Source organism: Patella vulgata, chromosome 4 (genome assembly GCF_932274485.2).
Source record: "Patella vulgata chromosome 4, xgPatVulg1.2, whole genome shotgun sequence".
In the NCBI taxonomy this organism is placed as follows: Eukaryota; Metazoa; Mollusca; class Gastropoda; family Patellidae; genus Patella; species Patella vulgata.
The window spans coordinates 19,377,484-19,402,139 of record NC_065882.2 but is presented as its reverse complement, the minus strand read 5'-3'; the positions used below and the strand labels follow the sequence as shown (position 1 = coordinate 19,402,139).

Sequence of the window (24,656 nt, the reverse complement as noted above, 5' to 3'; positions counted from 1 at the left end):
ATTGGTTAACATGATATATGATCTTGTTAACATATATATGGGGTTGCTAACAAAATATATGGATTTTAAAGAAATATATGGATTGGTTAACATGATATATGAATTTGTTAACAAAATATATGGATTTGTTAACAAAATATATGGATTTGTTAACAAAGTATATTAATATATTAATTATCTAAAGTTGTTATGAAAACTGGCAATCTAAATATCTAACATTTGATATTTTGGCCTTTTACTAGTAAATAGATACACAAGAGAATGGCAAGGGCAGAGATATACATAAGGTCGTGCACAACAAGCGCGTTGGCCTCAGTTAAAGTTTAATAATTATATCGGGACTAGTTTTAAAGAGCTAAACCCAAGTTTTAGATCAAAGTAAAGTGTTGATTAAGGTGACCCGGGGCCACATTTCGATTGGTTTTAGTTCCATTTTTGGGATGCAAAATTTAGAACCTAATTGTAATCAAACCAAACTAATCAATAGATAAAATTCAATGTCATCGACAGTTTTAGTTTTAACTGAGATCACTGATGACTGATGTGATCGATACGTCGTCAAGTTCACAACACTAAGGCAAATACCAGCACATACGATGAATATCGATTGGATGTCAATAATATATTATTTTATAAAATGGATTCCATATATGTTTTCATATATACTGCGCCATGCGGGCATTGTGTGGTGGGACTTGTTCTAAATAAATCATTACATTAACCACATATCCCAGTAAGACAAATACATGTACAATACATTAAATGCCTCCTTTGCATTCCTAATAAGCGAACTAACTGACATTACCGAAAGAACTGCAGATGCCTGTTCTTGATGATTAACCTCGATGATCCACGACGTTAAGAGCTACATTTGTATAAAGGGTAACCTACTCTGTGATAAACATTGTAGAAAATCAAGATGGCCCTGCATTAAAAGTTTCTTTGATCCAAGAAACGTCTCTAGGCAGGTACATATAAATCTAACGATCGATCAACAGTGATTTTTGAAGTTTTATCAAATTACATAAGAAATCATACCTTCTGAGAATCTCAATGGTCTTTCCTTAACACAACACAGTTTACACGCTGTTCTGAATTCTCTCCGAAATGTACCTATAATGAAATTGTCAAGGAGATAAACGAGATATAATAAACGCAAATGACAACACATTATCTTTTATTGGAAAAGAACATCATGAACAATTTCCATATTCCATTAAATTCAAATATTTTCTCGTGTTTATAGCTACTATAGATGTCTAGATGATGTGACATTAGCCATGACTACGCTTTATCTGGATGTAACGATCTTACAATGAAAACCGTACATGTCCGATCTAATATACTATTTTCAGTGCTTATTCCGCAAAATTAACTTTGTCATTGATTCACAACGTAGACACGGTTTGCAATGTTTACTAAGTTCTTTGAGGTGTCACTTTTTGTATCATAAACGTGAGTTTTATTACTATTATATAAAAACCGCCATTGCTAAATTTATGCTTGACAGAACTTACAACATTTAAGCATTATGAAACTCTGCTGAAATCCATTCGACCAAAAATGTTAGATTTGATCAAATATAACATATGGATTGCTGTTATTCACACCGAGTAATCAAAGGGCTCTTTCTGAAAATGGTATAATTAAACGGGCACATCCACAACCATTTGAACTGCAAAGTCGGCATGTCGTACAAGCAGGGAAACTGTCGTTGGCGTTGTGGCTCTTGTGGAGTTAAGCGATGGTCGTTCGATAAATCAAGAAGTTTTAAAGTGGGGAGCCGATGCAGATAGAGGCCCATGTATGAGCCCCAATCAAAACTGGACACAATGGTTTCGATTATGCCTATTGAAAAGTTCCGTAAAACGGTCACTAGCATTTTCGTTTACAGAGTTTTATGTAAAGATTTAAAACAATTCTCGTATCCAGGGTGGAGCCGTGGTCAGTAAGGCTCTGACTGTTCAACTAGACCTCTGATTCGCTCCCGGGTTGGCCGAAATTTTTGTTGCCTTGTCAGAGGTGCATGACTAAGGGCCTGGCAAGGAACAGCATCTAGTTGTTCAGGTGAGGAAACAAATCCCGAGGTGCTTTGCACACATTAGCGTGCACGTTAAAGAGTCATTGACAGTAAGAGTAGGCAGTCTAGTGCTGCTGCCCGGGCGCAATAGTAGTAGTAGAAGGTGTAACTGATGGTTTAACGTATAAATGTCGCAACTAACATACTATTTTCAGCGACTGTTCCACAAAATTAACTTTTTCATCGATTCGCAATTTATGCAAACCACAGTCGACTAGTAAGTTCTTTGAGGTGTTGATTCTTGTGTATCATAAACATGAGTTTTATTATTATTATATAAAACCCGCCATTGATAAATTCATGCGTGACAGAACCCACAACCTTACATTATTAACCACAAATGTTAGAATTTATCAAATATAATATATGGATTGCTGTTATTCACACCGAATAATCAAAGAGCTCTTTCGGGAAAGGGTACAATTAAAAGGGCACATCCAAGACCATTTCCACGAATCGTGAGAAATTTAATTGTAAGCTGCACAATTTGCAAAGTGGGCATGCGAGACGTTTTTATTTTTATTTCTTTAATGCGGGGAACCGATGTCCTAATCAAAATAGTTTCGATTAAGTCGATAAAAACGTGGCGTAAAATGTAACTTGCCGTAAATATTGAGTAAAGTTGTTCCATTCAGATACTTTTATGTTTGACACACGTCGATTAGAAAGGGCGGTCAAATCAGTGTCGGATCCAGGTGGGGGACCCTTTGGCCCCTCCCTCCCCAATGATATAATACAAAAAATTCATTTATAATTTCGTTTCTATAACATCTAAATTTGAGCTTTTTGATGATTGGTCTGATGGAATTAAATGTTATATTCGGGTCAATGCACCTCAAATCACCACTGATTTATCTAGATTTCATCAGAAGAAGTTCCTCGCCCTAATCAAATACCATGTATCCGCCACAGGATATAGTTTTACCGTTAGACATAGCACTCTAGTCGATGTGACAGGTCGATGGTGAAAAAGATCATGTCATGTAGTAATTGGCAGCTGCTGTTTAATGGAATCAACTATCAGTTTCTAAACATGAACTTCCATTGTTATTTTCATGAATTTGAAATAGTCTGAATACGTACGCTAAATACGTGTATAAACATATATTTCTCTTCACTATTTTTTGTCGCGCACTGGGATGCGTTCTCGTGACAGCAGTTCGTTATCGGAATTTGACACACAAGGAAAGGACACTTGTACTCGTTATATAAGCATTTCAAGTATTGTTACTCAGCGAGTATTTGTTTATAATCCGCTGAACAAAATAGAATCGATCAATTTAGCCAGTAATTCCAGTACAGATTGTAAACGTTAAACAAACTGCTTTGTGTTAGTATAAATAATTGGAAAGAGGGTGTAAATTGATGATCGTGTGCTGTGCAGTAAATAGTTAATTTACACCATGCGATTAATATCTTATGTGATATCCTCTACATTTCTGTTTCATTACCATGTAAACAATCTCTGTTATTATCAGTCTAGACGATTAACGTGCCTATTATTCGGTTCCTGACAATCGACTTAATCAGATGGTCAAACTACAAGTATGTACTCAGCCCCAATGTATCATTGTTTCCAAAGTTGCCTTAGGTTATTGTTCTTGTAAAGTTCATGGCAAAGTGTAGGGTGAATGCGTAGTTACTTTTTTTGCTATTTATCAACGATGTTTGATATTTAACTATATAGACCACTTTTAAACTTGAAAGAAGTTTCAATGACACTTGCGTCCAAGGCAAAATTTAAGACAGATTAAATAGACGATATTCTTACAGAATTTAAGACCATGCGCAGTCTGAAAACATCTCAGTTACGAAATTGTTCTCATTAAAGAAGACAGATTTTATTTTCATCTGGGCTCGCGAATACGGGATTCTGATCCGAAATGAAAATGAAATGGGGGCTTAACCTACAGCGATTCTTCATCACAGGACCTAACCGATCCTTTTTTGTGACCCAACACAAATGCAGTAAAGGGTTAATAGTACTTTTCTTGGCAATCCTTAAGATGCACCGAGGCGAGTCACGCCATTATTGATGACGTTATAATATTTCATATATTCCCCCTTTTAGCTATGCATTTCTTCAAACTTTCTTACTAGAGTAGGAGAACATCTTAATTGACCTCAAAAACCAATTTATTGAAAACAGTATTATGAATAATTTATTTAATAATAATATATCGTTATAAAAGGCCAGGGGAAAACGTGCTGAATGCATTCTATACATATTTTAAATATTTCCTTTTATATTTTTTAAAAGAAAAATCAATAATCGATATTTCAATATTATTAGGTATCGATTATCAACATCGAACCGCATTCTTGACATTTTTCTTACATCTCATAACATCATCATAGTTAAAACACTTTTCAGATGGTAATATATCCGTATTAATTTGACTTAATATTGATTTAAATCCGATCTTTGGAATAAAGCCTGCGGGACTGGCTAAAGATAGTTGGCCCCGTTATAAGAGGAGGCATGCACACATTGATAATTCGTAAACCAACCTCCTTAGTCATATATTTTCATTTCGACCGAAATTAAGCACCGACTAGATAAATTACGCCATAGTTCATAAATGTACCTGGATAAACGAGGCACTGGGCCTTGAGAACATCGACTAATCATCAGTCGTGCAAATGGGTTGAATCAAAATACGAAATGTGTTAATTTTGGGACATTGGTAACTCATAACGCGCCTGCTTTTGTGGCAAATTACATCGTTCAACAAAGTTGTAATCGGCTTAAATTTTAAATGGACAAAAACTGAAATAAAATAGAATGCATTAAAGCAGCCGATCGTCAATTTCATTTTTTGTACAATATCTAATTTTTTAGGACTTGATCCATGTTAAAATGTTTATGCAACATTTAATCAAGAAAACATAATACAAAAACAAAATAAACTCAATGGTAAATAATCCCCCACCTTAAATTCAATCGGATTAAAATGAGGTTCATCAAGAGATTTTAGTGAAGATTGTATGTGCAAATACTAAACAAAATTGTACCATTTATGTACTGATATGCCGTTTAGAGTTTCAACCTGTAGTTTGCTAGGGATTAAAAATCTCCAAATTTAAGATAGCGATAATGGACACTATGATTATTAGTCAATATTCCGGAGACAATATTTCTCCTTATTTAGGTCCATACATGTATAGGATTAGTTCCTTTCAGGACGGTCTCTGATTGGACGATGTCCGCTGTCCGTCCATATATAGCTGCAATATGAAAATACCGCGCTTCCCCACCTCAGTTCTAAGGCTATTTTGGTGACTATTTCTTACCGTAAGAGACTAGTATATGATTAGCGTGGCGAGAGGCCAAAACGGTGGCAATGCTTCGCACGTTTGTTTGTTCGACGTTGTTTCGAAGAATATACACGCGTCTGACTTGTAATTGACAGTTAACATAGAGTTATGTCTGGATTTCAGACTTGAATCAGTTTACCGCCATGAGATTATGTCTCATTGACCAATGATAACAGCCCATATTGTTTTCTGATAGTGTCAATTTGGCACGAGCAGGAGACTAAACAATAAATTAGGTAGAAGCAGATCCTGGAAGGTATTTTTAACACCCTTAGGTTAATAAAGGACACTAGAAGGTTTTTTTTTAGGATGGGACAAGGGATGAATCAGCCCTTGGGGTAAATGTATCACAAATACTGGAATATTTATATTATTTCTGTATTTAAGAAAGTAAGCCATGATGTTTCAATAATCGCAGTTTTGTAAATACTCCTGAAATATAAATGCAAGTATATAAAAATTACATTATTTATTTTAAGGAAACTGTCAAAATTCCAAATAATGGAGCTTGTCATATAAAATATATCTGGCAAGAAGAAAATATGATACTTACAACTCATAAAATTATATATAGCTGGATTAATGGCACTATTAAAATAACATAGCCAATGGGCTGTCAGAACTATTAACTTAAAGGCATCGTGTGATATAGTAATCCTCACCCCCGTACACCTGAAATAGTGAAGAAAAATTACAATTATAACCCTATGTTTTATTTTTCTAAGATAGAATACTGTGGAGTATACTGTGGACCCGAAAGCAAGAATCGCGTAGTCATTTTGGAATTGTTTCACGTCAATTGCACATTAATTGGTACAGCCTTAGGTTTGTTGTCGAAGTGCAAAAGGTGAGCAATAACAACAAATATAACACCATGTGTAGCGCTGGGGGGGGGGGGGCAGTTCCCAGTCCTAAAAGCATCAATTGGATTAAACAACAGTTCCATTACATTCCGATCTGATTGTTTGTAGTGCGACTTTTGATCCGTTGATGTCAGACATCCAAATAACCAATCGGCTTCAGTGTTGCTTCTCGAAAATACAACTTTTCTTTTATATCGCTGCAAATCGCTACCCAAAGTTCTACGCGATAGTCCCCTCACATCACACAATGTGGGTTAGCTTTTTCCAGGTATTTAGATAAAACACATTCTTAAACTCGTTTTTTGTACTGCTTATCAGTTATACTGTGCCATTTGAACTTATATGCCATAAAGGATGAATTCACCTAATTAAAACAATTATTGCCAACTACAATGACGGGTGAGAGAGGATACATCCCTCGGCCTCATTTTTTCTAACCTTCGTCTGGCCCCTTTCAGTCTCTAGAGCAGAACCTGAAAACTGTTCAATATTATTGCACGAAAATTCTTTACACTGATCAGTCGCATTCTAAAGTGGTGACCTTTGCTATTAAGAGTCTTTGACTTTTTTATTTGCTTCTGCATAAATTAGACTGATCATTCAATAAAATGAAATGGGTTTAACGTCCTAATGTTCTGCTCCAAACCGGGCTAATGAAGACGGGCATCCGCCATACACTGTGTTTTGAGGGAAAAATTTTGCCCGGACAGCGGCACTACGGCCTACTCTTATGTCAAGAGATCTTTTACGTGCATGCCAATGTCTACAAGGGACCTCGGTTTTTCATCCCATCAGGCCCTCCGTCCTGCATCACTGACAAGGGGGAACCACTACGGAAAATCTGGATGAACTTTCTCTGCCTAATTATAAAAAAAAATGATATTAAACAAAAAGAGCTTTGTCGTCAGCACCAAGCGGGATTATGAGGACGAAACTACGCAATCCCACACGCTCTTTCGCCACAAGACTAGACTGACACTTGTTTCCCACAGGAAGATCCAATCCTTAGAAAAGCTGGCATCGAGGTTGATATAACATAAAAGAAATACAATCGGCTTCGAAGAATGTCGAAGCAGAAATTTATGGGAGGCGAGTGGAGGGCATCTTCGGGTGAATCTTGTTTTAATAGTACCTGTGGAGTCTTCACATAATATGTCACAGGTAACTAGAAGCATTATACTTTTATAAGGTGCTTGTGGCGTACCCACAAAATTAATTATCGCGATTTCAGAATCAGTCCATAAAAGTTTTCTAACCCATGTGGTCTTTATTAATATCTGTTAATGGCGTTGCGTTCAGATCTAATCAAATCATTTAACATTAAGAATAAATCAAATACTGACATACCTCGTATATCGCATGACAAGAGGCACTGCGGATATCGTTAAATAACTTTATGATTTTATGTGATTTGACTCGCCTGTTAAATGATACACGTTAAGATTAAATTGCGCAGATACTTCAGCCTTCATTGTTAGATGGGATACACAACCACGAGCAAGTATCTTATTGATAAACTATTTCATTGTGAAGCAAACATCTGTTGTTTGCTGTAACTCTTCCCGCGGTTGCGTGATATGGTCGTATATACGCCTACTAGTAGCTGCTAAATAAATAAATAAATACATTCTTCAACGTTACTAATTGATTTTAATTATTTAACTTCTTCTAAAATGGTATGCTGATGTCATCATTTAACGTTATAATATGACGCGATGACGTCATGGGGTTAATTTATGATAATTTCTGACTAGATATTCTGACACGTAGAAGTTATAAGGCTCCAAAGGTACATTTGGCGGCCATTTTGAATTTATGCAAATAAAGCCCTTTCTCCGGTCCGAAAATTAGAGAACTTTGGACATGTTTTAGAGGATGATCCCATTCACACAATGGTACCAAGCAAGAAACCTTCTGTTGCAATTTGTTCCATGTTGCCCTAAATTTACTGTAGATTGACTGGATTATTAGGATTTCATGAATCGTTAACGTAGTTACGATGTTAAAAATCGTTCAAGAACAGAAATCCAGTTTATAAAATGAAAAATATCTTCTACTACGTGAAAAATCAACACCAATTAAATACCTTGCGTATACTATGACGAAAGCACGAAATAAGCCGGAGAATCAGACGTTTGAATTATTTTGAACTATTTTAAATAGTTCTGAACTGTCTTGCTTCTTCTATTCGATAATAAATTTAATTTAGGTGAAAATAACGTATTGAATTTGGTTGATGTCGATGAGCGGTAGGTAGTGTTGAAACTCTGGGCATATTTTAGTATTCGGCTATCCGTCTATGCTATTTGAACATATTGGTACTATTCGTCAGTATTTTAAAACTTAGTTTTGACGTTTTAAGTGCATGCAAATTCGTCTATTGTACGGAGTGTGGTACGTGTAAAGGCTACTAAACCATAAGGTAGATGATTTAAATTATCAGACATATTTTTGGCAATGCTAATGTTCTTAATACATTGTCACTAATAACTTAATGCGGGACTATCAAACGATCACGTACGCCATTGTCTTAAAAAATAACTATGGCCGCGTGCGGAGAGAGAGAGAGAAGGCTTTTATAGCAAGAACAGTTTACTAATATTGTCTAAAAGAAAGATGATATCATGAACTGTCTAAAACTTTATTTATCTGAACCAATTTATTTGAAATAATCAATCCTTATATATTTCGATGAAAACAAACCGTGAGCGACTCAGAAAATGCCGACATTGTAAATACAGGGGTCGGTTTAAAATAATCAAACTGTCGAGAGGAAAACTATACCACAAAAAGTTTTATATAACAAACTGTAATAAATATATATGAAGAAAACACATGAACTGTTTAAACAAGTTTTGGTTGATTACTGGCACAAACTAGCTACAGCATTTTATTATTTTTTCAATCCTTGCGTAAGAATATTAGATGGTCGACTGTGTCGGGGTCCAGAGTTGGCGGTAACTGTATTTCCCTCGGCGGACAACACACCCTCCGATGGTACCGAAGTGGCTGGAATACCAAGATAAGACTTTGCCAGTTTGGCCAGTCATGGATATCTAAATTCACACGATTTCCACCATTCTTGGGGCTAGTGCCATATAAAACCCCGTAAGATTTAAAGACTTCTATTTCTCTCTGGACGATGCTGGGATATGTCAGCGTGTCACGGTGATCACAGCTGTATTCTCCAACCAGAAAATCCAAAGCTGTTTTTTTACTGGCGGAGGGAGTGTATCGGGATCTGGTTCAATGTTGTTTGAAACCAGTCCTTCTTTTGCCATAGTCAATATATTAAGAAAGCGAAGGTGTTTTTATCTTAGATCCAAATTCGATGCGATAATGTGAGTTGTAGAACATAAGGTGTTGTCATCCAATGACAGGTAACGCTTTGTTAAGTCAGAAGATAAGGTGTTTTTCAGTCTGCTCATATCAGGGCTGTCGGCATCGGAGCTTTTTAGGTGCTTATTAATGAGACCAAATACAATTGGGTAGACCATGCTGATTGTGGGATACTCAACAACACTTATTACTCCCGTAGCCATTTCTAAGAGCTTCAAAACGGAAACGGCATCTTCCATAATTCACCAATCTTTGTCCGACAGCTTGAGAATCCTGACATCTGATGGCTTCACAATACAACTATCGTGAATTACAGCCATTATCGGTAAACGTTGCTCTATAAGCCTCTCAACCATATGACGAATTTCAGCTAGTTGGTACATCTTGTATTAAACTTCGTGATTGCTCCCCAAGTTGTTCCGTCTTTACCTTAAGTGCGTTACTTGCAACAGTCGAGCAATATAAGTAGATGACTACCTTTCTACCAGCACCTGCTGCTCTGCTTATGAACGGCAGACCGAGTCCAGCTTTAACAGATAGCTGTAAGGTATGTCGTAGCCATTTCTAAGGGCTTCAAAACGGAAACGCCATCTTCCATAATTCACCAATCTTTGTCCGACAGCTCGAGAATCCTGGCATCTGATGGCTTCACAATACAACTATCGTGAATTCCAGTCATTATCGGTAAACGCTGCTCTATAAGTCTCTCAACCATATGTCGAATTCCAGCTAGTTGGTACATCTTGTATTAAACGTCGTGATTGCTCCCCAAGTTGTTCCTGCTTTACCTTAAGTTCGTTACTTGAAACAGTCGAGCAATATAAGTAGATGACTGTCTTTCTACCAGCACCTGCTGCTCTGCTTATGAACGGCAGACCGAGTCCAGCTTTAACAGATAGCTGTAAGGTATGTCGTAGCCATTTCTAAGAGCTTCAAAACGGAAACGCCATCTTCCATAATTCACCAATCTTTGTCCGACAGCTCGAGAATCCTGGCATCTGATGGCTTCACAATACAACTATCGTGAATTACAGTTATTATTGGTAAACGCTGCTCTATAAGCCTCTCAACCATATGTCGAACTCCAGCTAGTTCGTACATCTTGTATTAAACGTCGTGATTGCTCCCCAATTTGTTCCTGCTTTACCTTAAGTTCGTTACTTGCAACAGTCGAGCAATATAAGTAGATGACTACCTTTCTACCAGCACCTGCTGCTCTGCTTATGAACGGCAGACCGAGTCCTGCTTTAACAGATAGCTGTAAGGTATGTTCAAAGCAGCGGTTATGATCCCACCCCAGGTTTTTAACACAGACGTCCATGTTTAAAGCATTGTCGGTGGTTATGCCAATTATTGGCACATGTGATATGTTAAAATCTTGAATATTATCTCGCGAATATGGTGCAATGTAGTTTCGTGTGTAGCTAAAACATTATTGCATGGCTTCCAGTTGGCGTCAACGTAGTGGACCGTTAGGGTTGTGTATGCATTGCATGCAATGCTAGTCCATGTGTTCGTTTTCAAAGCTAAGCTTTTCTGTAATGTTAAGGTTTCAGTCAGGTCCTGTTTTTCCGGGGTGTACATTTTGTCGATGTAATTCTTGACAGTTGTGTGTGATGGTACTTTATAGCGAGGGTTGATTCTATTCACCATGTCAATGAACCAGGCTCCATTTACCATGCTGAGTGGCCTCATATCAATGGCACAAAATTAAGCTATCTTGCCTGTGATATTTTTCCATTGGGTTTAAAAGGCGATATTTCTGACTGACGAATGGTTGATTTCGACTGCGAATCATTGACATCGGCAGAACCTGTAGTAGGCCTAGAACGCGTTGACGTGCTATTACAAGTTACATCAACGCCACTTATTAAATCAATTCTGGTATGTTTAAATTTCAAGTGATGTAGAAACTTTGTAAGTATCCCTCACTTCAACCAAAACGCCGGTAATATATATATATAACAATTTTTCCAGATCCTAGTGTAGTAAAGACAAGTAAAACGAAATTTTGAACTATAAAAATAGAAACGAAATAAGATCTGTGTTTTAATCAGATTGAATTCAATGTTTGTTGTATTATATGGTTTCGTTATATTGATTATATGGATGTGATATCCTATACTAAGTATATATATATATAAACAAGTAGATAAAAATATCATACTTACTTTAAAATAAACAACATATATACAGGTAAATAACAGATAGCAAATATCATCACCACCACAATTAACATCTTAGCTTTCTTTCTTCGTAACATAAGCTGAGCTCTAGGCACACTAGCAGCAGCTGAAATAAAACATTACGAGGGGAATATTATAATCTGGGTTGGATATGGTTATAAGTGGGAAGTTAAAACCTACGTCATTTCATTTCAGCAATGGTCCTCCGCACTTTATTGTATCAGTGGGCCGGCATGCTTTTACAGCTAGGTTAGATTTTCGTGAATGCAGCATAAATTTACCAACCACAATTGATTTAATTAAATAGGCGCAGATGGCATTGCTATCAGATCTCTGACACTGGTGTATAGGGGACTGAATATTGCGTTTCAAATGATCAACCAATCAGATTGCAGTAAGTGAAGGCTAGACACTCAAGTGCGAATTTAGTTGAAAATCATTGATATTTGACATTTATAATGAAAAATATCACGTTTGCACCTCCATTTTAAAAATATCTGGTATCTGCCCCTGACGTTTCAAAGGATCGGCCAATCAGATTGCAGTGGACCAGCATAACGTTGATATTCGGACTTAGACCAGTCAATATAATTCTGAAAGTTTATATACCAATTTTTAACATACTCAACTCAATAGAATAGTCTAAAACGCGCAAAAGCTCTGCCAATCAGTCAAGTGGTGTGGTCTCGATCCAAAGCTTGTACGTTATATGTAAGTCCCGAAATGACCCAATGAAGGTTAAACCCCAGTTTTCTCTCTCTCTAATGCCATTCTGATTAGTTGTTAACAATTTACGAAAAGGAGACAACATAAGTTAGACAGTACGTCATGTACTAAGAATTCTGTATTAAAGTGACAGTCTATTTGGCCTGTATTTAGACAGTGTTTAAATACAATACCACATAATTAGTCAGAAATATCAAAATCTGTTTCAAACACATTGGCGTGCACGTATAAGATCCCTTGGCAGTTGGAATTTTATATAAGAGTAGGCCGTGGTGCCACTGTCAAGGAAACAATTCCCTCATAGTACACTGTATGGCGGATGCCCATCTTCATTAGACCAGTCGGGCGTTAAATCCATTTCATTTCATTTATCTAGTTCAAATAAACATTATACTAATTCCTAATAAGATCTGTGAATAGAGATGCCAATTAAAGTCAGTGATCGTTATTTGAGTCTGGACTTTGCAGTCGTATAAGGGAAATATTGGTTGAACAGCGTGGATTAAGCCGTGAAAAATTATCACAATTTTCATCTGACCTTAAAACATTTTGCTTGGATTGGTGTTCCTTATGTTACAAGCTTTCTAAAACTGTATAGTTTGTTTAGTAGGGAGGACCTACTCTGAGGTCCAGAATAATCAATTACATACGCCCCATTGTATTGTTTATGGAGTGGAGGGTCGGATAAGATGTGTCATATTTAGCATTATCATTAACATCATTTTCAGCATGAATTTTTTAGTTTTATTCAAGTTCAGTGACCCGGAAAACCTTATAAAAGAGATATTATAAGCTATATAAAACAGAAAATTGACGATTTTCTAAAAAATCATTCATGTTATGGAAATTCTGGCCGCCATTTTGAATTTTCGCCATATTGGATTTTTCAAACTTTTTGTTTAGATTAAACATACATGCAAGAGCTAAATCTGCCTTGAAATGTTTTCTAAATTATTAATTCGACATTAAATAACTGATCCAGGCCATAATCAACTCTCGATGGCATCGGATTTTTCCGATATTAAATAGATTAGAACGGTTCAGCCATATTTTGATTTAATCTAAAAATGGAGGAGCGAGGTTTAGCTTCGAACAACCAGTACAGTGGTTGAAATTATTGCACGCGTCTTGTCAAACCTTCAAAGGCTAATATCTTCATTCGTAATTGAATGAAATTGTCAAATTATTCATTTTACATTATCTATTTTTGAACTATTGTAGCTCAGCAGCACTGAGTACTCTTTCAATTGGATAGTACATGTCATATCAAACAATGAAATGACTATTATCTGACAAATTGGCCATTTTAGGAAATTTGGTCGCCATTTTGAATTTCTATTAAATCACTTTAGATGACCAAATAGATAATTTGGATTATATGGGTCTGAACACGATTTGTTAGTAAACTTATGAACAGACATGAAAAAAAAATCGAAAATGTTGCTTTTTTCAGATTAATCTTTTATTTTAAAACTGATAGTATTGATTAAACAACATATATCATATACCAGCAGATGCAGAATTATAGTCTGAACATTTTTTAAAGATGGCCGCCAAACTGACATTTGGCAAAGTGACCCGGAAGTCCATCAACCAATTTTGGACACTTTAGACCCAAGGCTAACTGAAAATCATAGTTTTTTCCAATTCATCAAATTGGTCATGAATATCTGCCTGCGACATGGACTAATCCTTTAATATTTTTTGTTAGAACACTACTTTTTCCCATTGTATATGTTGTGAATAGGATTTATAATGATATGCTCTAGAAATGCAAATTTGTTTGGTGTAAAGCCTCTAGTTGCTGCTTTGCGTTCTTTTAGACTGATTATTGGCGGCAAATTTCCCCTATATACATAGATTTACAATTACATTAGATTTGGTACACTATAATGTTCTACCATTTGCATTGATTGGTGATGTTAACGATACTCCACTACTGAATTTTACATGTATGTTTTAATTCAAATAATAATCTTGTGATCGTGTAACTTGTAGGGCCTGCAAATGGAATGGTGATATGGACTGGGGAGTTTCTTTAATCTTAACACCCAGGCTTTATTTACTCGGGTCAACAGTGCTACTGATTATTTTATTAGCAATATATTTTCAGTGTTTACATGTCAAATCTCCCGCATCCAGTTATTGCCAAATTTCCAGTATTCTTTAAATATACGTTTTGTGTCTACGATACGCCTTTTGTTATTTTCAGGTACCGGGGTGGTATCAGAATCATTTGTAAGAGGAGCTTACATCAGACAGGTCGTTCACCTTAGACTATTTTGCCGGCGGTAATGAAAAATATATATTTAGTTTTTCGTACGTCACAGTATCGATTTCACCTGATTTATTTCAAGGTTCCTTGAAGGTGGCTTTAGTTTCTGGGCTGGATTCTTTTGTAACGGGTTATAGGCTGTCGAGTCTGATAACGTTTGGTTCACCATTTCTCCTAGCTGGGCTGTATCAATTGTAACTGTAATTTTGATTTGATCAGCTGGCACAATAGCTATATCGTTATTCTCTTTTAACTCATTAAACGGGGGTGAGTGGCCGAATGGTTATTGCGTGTGCGTTGGACCACAAGGTCTGCCATTGAGCCAAGGGGTGTTGTTTCCATTCCCCGCTTGTACGTGACAAGGAGTGGGGGCGCCTGTCCAATTGCTAAAGACCCCTATACGCAAGCAAATTATTTAAATAAAACTGAACCATATGTTAATGTTAGTCTCGAACTGACGTAGTTTATGTCGAGTGGACTTTGCCCCCCCCCCCCCCCTACACTCATAAATAACCTTAATTTTATTTTGTTTAGATTTGGATTATGATTAATAAGTTTTTATACGCCCACATTTTCATGTGGGCGTATATTGTCGTCGCCCCTGTCCGTCCACAATTTGTTTGTGGTCACAATTCTTATCCGATTTTGACGAAACTTGAAATATAGGTTTATCGGATCGAAACTTCATGGATTATGGCTCCTGTTGTACGAACAAGCGGTTGCCATGCAAGATACGCCCACATTTTGCAAGAGATGGACAGAGAACAAGCTAAAAAAAGAAGTGATTTTTCGTACAATCAAGGGCCATAATTCAGGAAGTTACAATCCGATATGCATGAATATTGAAAGGAACCAAGATCTTTGGGTTATAAAAATGCATTTCAAGTTTCATCAAAATCGGATCAAAATTGTGTCCTCTCTCTAGAGGGTCCAAAACCTTGATATACCACATGTACAATATTTGCGTACGATGGGCAGCCATTTTGTCCGGTAGTTTTGGTCCGATTTGTACGAAATTCAGACTCAACGATCATAAGGGTGTAACAGTGATATATTTAAACGTTTTTTTAAATCGGATAAAAATTGTGACATCTAGAGGGATCACATCCTAAAGACGCGACTTTTCGTACAATCAAGGGCCATAATTCAAGAAGTTATGATCCAATATCGAAAGGAACCAAGATCTTTGGGTTATAAATATGTATTTCAAGTTTCATCAAAATCGGATCAAAATTGTGACCTCTATAGGGTCCACAACCTTGATATACCATATTTTTACGCAATTTGAGAACGAACGATGGCCATTTTGTCTGTCAATTTTGGGCCGATTTTCATGAAATTCGAACTCAGCCGTCCTTAGGCTGTAACGGTGATAAAATAATACGTTTTTTTAAATCGGATAAAAATTATGACCTCTATAGGGTCCACAAGCTAAAAACGCGATTTTTTGTACAATCAGGGGCCATAATTCAGGAAGTTACGGTCCGATATGCGCGAATATCGAAAGGAACCGAGATCCTTGGGTTATAAACTTACATTTCAAGTTTCAACAAAACCGGATAAAAATTGTGACCTCTATAGGGTCCACAACCTTGATATACCATATTTTTACGCTATTAGAGAACGAACGGCAGCCATTTTGTCTGTCAATTTTGGGCCGATTTTCACGAAATTCTAACTCAGTCATCCTTAGGGTGTATCGGTGATATAATAATACGATTTTTTAAATCGGATAAAAATTATGACTTCTATAGGGTCCACAAGCTAAAAACGCGATTTTTCTTACAATCAGGGGCCATAATTCAGAAATGTTACGGTCCGATATGCGCGAGTATCGACAGGAACTGAGATCTTTGGGTTATTAACTTACATTTCAAGTTTCAACAAAATCGGATAAAAATTGTGACCTCTATAGGGTCCACAACCTTGATATACCATATTTTTACGCTATTTGAGAACGAACGACGGCCATTTTGTCTGTCAATTTTGGGCCGATTTTCACGAAATTCGAACTCAGACGTCCTTAGGGTGCAACGGTGATATAATAATACGGTTTTTTAAATCGGATAAAAATTATAACTTCTATAGGGTCCACAAGCTAAAAACGTGATTTTTCGTACAATCAGGGGCCATAATTCAGGAAGTTACGGTTCGATATGCACGAATATCGACAGGAACCGAGATCTTTGGGTTATAAACTTACATTTCAAGTTTCAACAAAATCGGATAAAAATTGTGACCCCTATAGGGTCCACAACCTTGATATACCATATTCTTACGCTATTTGGGAACGAATGGCGGCCATTTTGTCTGTCAATTTCGGGCCGATTTTCACGAAATTCGACCTCAGTCATCCTTAGGGTGTAACGGTGATATAATAGAACGGTTTTTTAAATCGGATAAAAATTATGACTTCTATAGGGTCCACAAGCTAAAAACGTGATTTTTCGTACAATCAGGGGCCATAAGTCAGGAAGTTACGGTCCGATATGCACGAATATCGACAGGAACCGAGATCTTTGGGTTATAAACTTACATTTCAAGTTTCAACAAAATTAGATAAAAATTGTGACCCCTATAGGGTCCACAACCTTGATATACCATATTCTTACGCTATTTGGGAACGAACGACGGCCATTTTGTCTGTCAATTTTGGGCCGATTTTCACGAAATTCGAACTCAGACGTCCTTAGGGTGCAACGGTGATATAATAATACGGTTTTTTAAATCGGATAAAAATTATAACTTCTATAGGGTCCACAAGCTAAAAACGTGATTTTTCGTACAATCAGGGGCCATAATTCAGGAAGTTACGGTTCGATATGCACGAATATCGAAAGGAACCGAGATCTTTGGGTTATAAACTTACATTTCAAGTTTCAACAAAATCGGATAAAAATTGTGACCCCTATAGGGTCCACAACCTTGATATACCATATTCTTACGCTATTTGGGAACGAATGGCGGCCATTTTGTCTGTCAATTTCGGGCCGATTTTCACGAAATTCGACCTCAGTCATCCTTAGGGTGTAACGGTGATATAATAGAACGGTTTTTTAAATCGGATAAAAATTATGACTTCTATAGGGTCCACAAGCTAAAAACGTGATTTTTCGTACAATCGGGGGCCATAAGTCAGGAAGTTACGGTCCGATATGCACGAATATCGACAGGAACCGAGATCTTTGGGTTATAAACTTACATTTCAAGTTTCAACAAAATTAGATAAAAATTGTGACCCCTATAGGGTCCACAACCTTGATATACCATATTCTTACGCTATTTGGGAACGAATGGCGGCCATTTTGTCTGTCAATTTTGGGCCGATTTTCACGAAATTCGAACTCAGTCATCCTTAGGGTGTAACGGTGATATAATAGAACGGTTTTTTAAATCGGATAAAAATTATGACTTCTATAGGGTCCACAAGCTAAAAACGTGATTTTGCGTACAATCAGGGGCCATAATTCAGGAAGTTACTGTCCGATATGCGCAAATATCGAAAGGAACTGAGATCTTTAGGTTATAAACTTACATTTCAAGTTTCAACAAAATCGGATAAAAATTGTGACCTCTATAGGGTCCACAAGCTAAAAACGTGATTTTTCGTACAAACAGGGGCCATAATCCATGAAGTTTCGATCCGATACATGCCAATATCGAAAGCAGCCGAGATCTTTTGGGGATAAACCTATATTTCAAGTTTCGTCGAAATCGGATAAGAATTGTGACCTGTAGAGAGTCATAATTTTTATCCGATTTAAAAAAAAACCGTATTATTATATCACCGTTACACCCTAAGGACGACTGAGTTCGAATTTCGTGTAAATCGGCCCAAAATTGACTGACAAAATGGCCGCTGTTCGTTCTCAAATAGCGTAAAAATATATTTTATATCAAGGTTGTGGACTCTATAGAGGTCACAATTTTTATCCGATTTTGTTGAAACTTGAAATGTAAGTTTTTAACACAAAGATCTCGGTTCCTTTCGATATTTGTACATATAGAATAGTAATATCCTGAATTATGGCCCTTGATTGTAGGAAAAATCACTTTCTTTTTAGCTTGTTCTCTATCCATCTCTCGAAAATGTGGGCGTATCCTGCCTGGCAGCCGCTGGTTCATTTAACCTGTTAATTTTGTAAAATCAATATTTCTAACAGGTTCCAGCTTTTCTAGACATTGTTTCTTAGGGAACTGTTGTGGTAGTAGATACAAATTTAGACACTTTGGCCAATAGCGAGGTATGTGATTCTCTTTAAGTTGATGGAAGATAAATTCATTACTTTTCTGTCTAAATAGGATCTATGACCTTTCTATCACTACTGTACTTGTACTTTTAATAAGTAACATTAGTCTTTTCAATTTATTTAGGTGGCGTCTTGTAATCTGGTTATTCTGCCTGGTTTCCCAGCCATCATTTAATAATCTATAACAGTTTAAGACCACGCTTCTACCATGTCTATACATATTTATAGCTTTGATAATGGTTAGTCCAGCCAGTATGTTAATTGAAGGAGTTGTGTGTTTGATATTGTCTTTGTACATATTGTATTTTATTGTAATACCTTGCGAGTCTTTGACTTAAGGAACAAAGAACTCAAATTTGATGCCACACGACAATCTTACTGGATAAAGGCTTTATTAATACCCCCGTCAGACTGGGGTGGCGGTAAAAGCATGGTGGAAACGCCAGATATCCTGCTGTGGTCTCCATGGTCGTGAATGATCGCCTACTCACCGCGTTTGTTTTAAGCATGTCCAAAACAGCGATCTAACCTGGAAAGTTGTAATGCCCCCCGTCAGACCGGGGTGGCGTCCTTACTGCGCTGCAGCGACCATACGGCGACCACAAAATGCACAAGGTCGCCGGCAAACGTGAACACAATGTCACAAAATATTACAAACTTGAAACAAATTTTGCGTTTTCACATCTTTCCAGGGCAGATCGCAGAACCTTGGCGTTTGTTTTAAACATGCTCAAAACAAACGCCGTGACTCGGCGATCATTTGCGACCATCGGGGCGCGATATCTGGCGTTTCCACCACGCTTATGGCCGTCTTGACGCGCTCTGGGACCATTTTCCATCGCCGTAGCAGCGCAGTAAAGGCGCCACCCCGATCTGACGGGGAAAAGAACGTGACTTTTTTCAAGTTTGTAAATTTTTTAGGACATTTTCTCGCGTTGTATTTACGTTTGCCGGCGACCTTGTGCATTTTCGAGTGGCTGTACTGTCGCAGCAACGCAGTAAGGACTCCACCCAGTCTGACGGGGGCATAATAGAAAATAATGTTTTAGAGCGTCTGACACAGATTGCTGTGAAATTGGTATAATGTACCGCTCCACCATTTTGAAAAATCGGGGTGATTTGTGCCGCATATCTGGACCCGAATGTAACATTCAATCTCATCTGCTACATCACCCGGACCAACAAAAAGCTCAAATTTACACGTTAGATGAAACAGATTACTAAGAGACTATTTTATGGTGTCATATAGGGCGGGGACACGGCTGCTACCCCCCCCCCCATCCGCCACTGTAATGGCCAAACTTATTTACGGCTCGACGATGTTCTGGCCCGCCTACCTCCACGTGGATATGCCACTTTTATTGCGTATTTGTATTGTTCGAATTTCGTGTAAATCGGCCCAAAATTGACTGACAAAATGGCCTCTGTTCGTTCTCAAATAGCGTAAAAATATATTTTATATCAAGGTTGTGGACTCTATAGAGGTCACAATTTTTATCCGATTTTGTTGAAACTTGAAATGTAAGTTTTTAACACAAAGATCTCGGTTCCTTTCGATATTTGTACATATAGAATAGTAATATCCTGAATTATGGCCCTTGATTGTAGGAAAAATCACTTTCTTTTTAGCTTGTTCTCTATCCATCTCTCGAAAATGTGGGCGTATCCTGCCTGGCAGCCGCTGGTTCATTTAACCTGTTAATTTTGTAAAATCAATATTTCTAACAGGTTCCAGCTTTTCTAGACATTGTTTCTTAGGGAACTGTTGTGGTAGTAGATACAAATTTAGACACTTTGGCCAATAGCGAGGTATGTGATTCTCTTTAAGTTGATGGAAGATAAATTCATTACTTTTCTGTCTAAATAGGATCTATGACCTTTCTATCACTACTGTACTTGTACTTTTAATAAGTAACATTAGTCTTTTCAATTTATTTAGGTGGCGTCTTGTAATCTGGTTATTCTGCCTGGTTTCCCAGCCATCATTTAATAATCTATAACAGTTTAAGACCACGCTTCTACCATGTCTATACATATTTATAGCTTTGATAATGGTTAGTCCAGCCAGTATGTTAATTGAAGGAGTTGTGTGTTTGATATTGTCTTTGTACATATTGTATTTTATTGTAATACCTTGCGAGTCTTTGACTTAAGGAACAAAGAACTCAAATTTGATGCCACACGACAATCTTACTGGATAAAGGCTTTATTAATACCCCCGTCAGACTGGGGTGGCGGTAAAAGCATGGTGGAAACGCCAGATATCCTGCTGTGGTCTCCATGGTCGTGAATGATCGCCTACTCACCGCGTTTGTTTTAAGCATGTCCAAAACAGCGATCTAACCTGGAAAGTTGTAATGCCCCCCGTCAGACCGGGGTGGCGTCCTTACTGCGCTGCAGCGACCATACGGCGACCACAAAATGCACAAGGTCGCCGGCAAACGTGAACACAATGTCACAAAATATTACAAACTTGAAAAAAAATTTGCGTTTTCACATCTTTCCAGGGCAGATCGCAGAACCTTGGCGTTTGTTTTGAACATGCTCAAAACAAACGCCGTGACTCGGCGATCATTTGCGACCATCGGGGCGCGATATCTGGCGTTTCCACCACGCTTATGTCGGTCTTGACGCGCTCTGGGGCCATTTTCCATCGCCGTAGCAGCGCAGTAAAGGCGCCACCCCGGTAAGACGGGGAAAAGAACGTGACTTTTTTCAAGTTTGTAAATTTTTTAGGACATTTTCTCGCGTTGTATTTACCTTTGCCGGCGACCTTGTGCATTTTCGAGTGGCTGTACGGTCGCAGCAACGCAGTAAGGACTCCACCCAGTCTGACGGGGGCATAATAGAAAATAATGTTTTAGAGCGTCTGACACAGATTGCTGTGAAATTGGTATAATGTACCGCTCCACCATTTTGAAAAATCGGGGTGATTTGTGCCGCATATCTGGACCCGAATGTAACATTCAATCTCATCTGCTACATCACCCGGACCAACAAAAAGCTCAAATTTACACGTTAGATGAAACAGATTACTAAGAGACTATTTTATGGTGTCATATAGGGCGGGGACACGGCTGCTACCCCCCCTCCCCCCCATCGCCACTGTAATGGCCAAACTTATTTACGGCTCGACGATGTTCTGGCCCGCCTACCTCCACGTGGATATGCCACTTTTATTGCGTATTTGTATTGTTTCACAACCTGTTTTACAAAACATTCAATGAAAGGATAACCGCAGAGAGCTGCTGAGATTAGCTAACTTTCGCAAAAAAAGAAGAATAGAACAGAAATAGTAATGTTTTATCTCCAGTGTTTGCTAGACTTCAACTATAGAAATCTTCCTAGAGACAGTATTAGGATAATACAATTCAATTTGAACCGCCCGAGTTAAAAAAAAAAACAACCCAACAAATCAGACCAGACAGTCGTTTAAAAACAAACGAAAAGTTAAAAAAAGTTCATCAAATTTTTAAATTGAGAGTCCGGGTAGAACCGCCATGTTCTGATGCTCTGGGGTTCAAATGACATAAATATATTCTAATAACGATCACAATTAATAGAAATATTCAATGATATTCACTGACAATTTGATTAATGGAGCTCCCTAATGACCAATCTCCATTGTCGTACAATTCCAAGTCATTTTCTTTACAGTCAAATTTGAAATCTAAATATATTATGATGTGAAAAATGGACCATGAATACTTAACTTGTAAGATTCTTGCGTCACCTTAATCAGAATTAGTGGTTAATCATTAGTAATAATCATTAGATATTGTGCAATATGACGAAACTGGATTTCACCAAGGGGTTGATATGTACGTGAGATTTTACTTGGCTATACTATGTCCCCGTTGGAGTATACTTCATCTTAGTTATAAGAAGCGTGGCCATAACAAACGATCCCAAAGGGGTTTTTTGAACACAAGAAGCCCTTCCTTTCATCAATCTTTCCATAAAATATAAGATTTTGTGAGGTTTCTCTGTATACTCGCCAAGGGAATGTTTTTTCTCTCAGTTATCATGCGCTGGGCCAATATCCCAAGGCTGAGCCAATAATAGAAAAAAGTCCCAGTAGATGCAAACCATGTAAGATACTAATATGTACTTTACTGACCGATAGTGTAAGGTTTGGGACATTTTGTGCCGATTTCAAGATATTTCCGAATAACGGCATTACCAACATAAACGTAATACAGGTAGAATATGTGCTGAATGAGTTGTTGAAAACGTGTCGAGGTCAAGCTTAGCCCAACCAGCTAAAACTAATATTACATTATCTTTACAAAACACACTAAACTCACAGTAAATCTGAAATCCTGTTAATCTCAAGTATAACAATGTGATATTATTGTGTTTAATTTAAATTATAAAGAGAATTTGTATCAATTACCATGTTAGCCATAGCTCTCTAACCATGAAGTCCCGGGCTTGAACCAGGTGTCGGAAGAAAAAGTTCCTTGAGATTTTTTTTAGCGTGGTTTCCCCTCGGCAGTGGAAGGAACAAAACGGAGAATCCGGCGAGGCAAAGCGTTTAGTAGCTCAGATGGGACAAAAAAAAAAAGAGGTCCCGTGTAGATATTGGGGTGCACTTAAAGGAGAGAGAGATGGGGTTTAACGTCCACTCGACACAAACTAGGTCATTTCGGGACTAACACATGGTTAAATTTTATTTCAATCATTCTATTGCGCGTAGGGGCCTTTAGCAGTGAGAGGAAACCGGAGGACCAGGAGAAAAACCACGAGGTTGGACAGGCGACCCTACTCTTTGTCACGTACAACCGGGGAATCGAAACCCCGCCAGTTGACTCAATGACAAACCGTATGATACAGCGCGCGCATGCTAACCATTCTGCCACCCAATCCCTCTGCACTTAAAGGAGCCCTTGGCAGTTGGAATTAGACAATGAGTAGGTGTAAACACAGACTTCCGGGAAACAATTCCCTGATAGCACACAGCATGATGTTTGTCTTCATTATCCCGGCTGATGCAGACTGGTCCGACGTTAAACCTCATTTCATTATTCTTTTAAGTACTTTCTGTCGGATAAAAAGTATAAGTATGTCGTGTTTGAATCACCATTAGTTATTACAATAAATTGTTTCTGTGTCTCCCATAGGAAAAAAGTATTTTTTTAATGACATATTTTAAAAGCCATTTTAAGGACAGATATGTATCATACAGTTATTTTTGATGTTCATTTTAGCTACTTGTGATGTTCCAAATGGTAAAAAATGCTAATACCTGCATTGTTCTTGAGCCCATATGCATACAGTAGTAATAGCCGCAAGTATGGAATTATTCGAATGGAAACAATAAAGCGGTTCACCAATTGAATTGGTTATTAACTCCTAAATACTTATTTTGTTTTATAACGTCTTCGTTTATTACCTTACGCCCTAAGATTCTTCTTTAATTCTCAATGTTTTGTACAGAATATCACAGCATTGATTAAATATTTGCCCCCCCCCCCTCATCCCATAGACGACGCCAACAAGCTTGTCCGCAACATGCTACAAATTATAATGTCATATAGTATTGTTTTTCATTATTAATGATGACTTGAAGTGACATAAACATCACCGTTAGTGCGAGGAATCTAAATTTTCTAAGAC

General features: G+C 37.5%; 1 protein-coding gene across 3 annotated transcripts in view; it reads right to left on the bottom strand.

Annotated features, from left to right (window-relative positions):
- LOC126818937 (orexin receptor type 2) overlaps nt 1–24,656 on the bottom strand; it is a 115,062-nt gene that overhangs the window by 31,411 nt on the left and 58,995 nt on the right. For all 3 annotated transcript variants that reach the window (XM_050546637.1, XM_050546638.1, XM_050546639.1), the window contains exons 3-5: nt 11,772–11,892; nt 5,952–6,070; nt 1,039–1,113 (exon numbers count right to left, since the gene is read on the bottom strand). In XM_050546637.1, the coding sequence (XP_050402594.1) occupies nt 1,039–1,113; nt 5,952–6,070; nt 11,772–11,892 (315 nt within the window). The remainder of the gene's footprint in view (nt 1–1,038; nt 1,114–5,951; nt 6,071–11,771; nt 11,893–24,656) is intronic.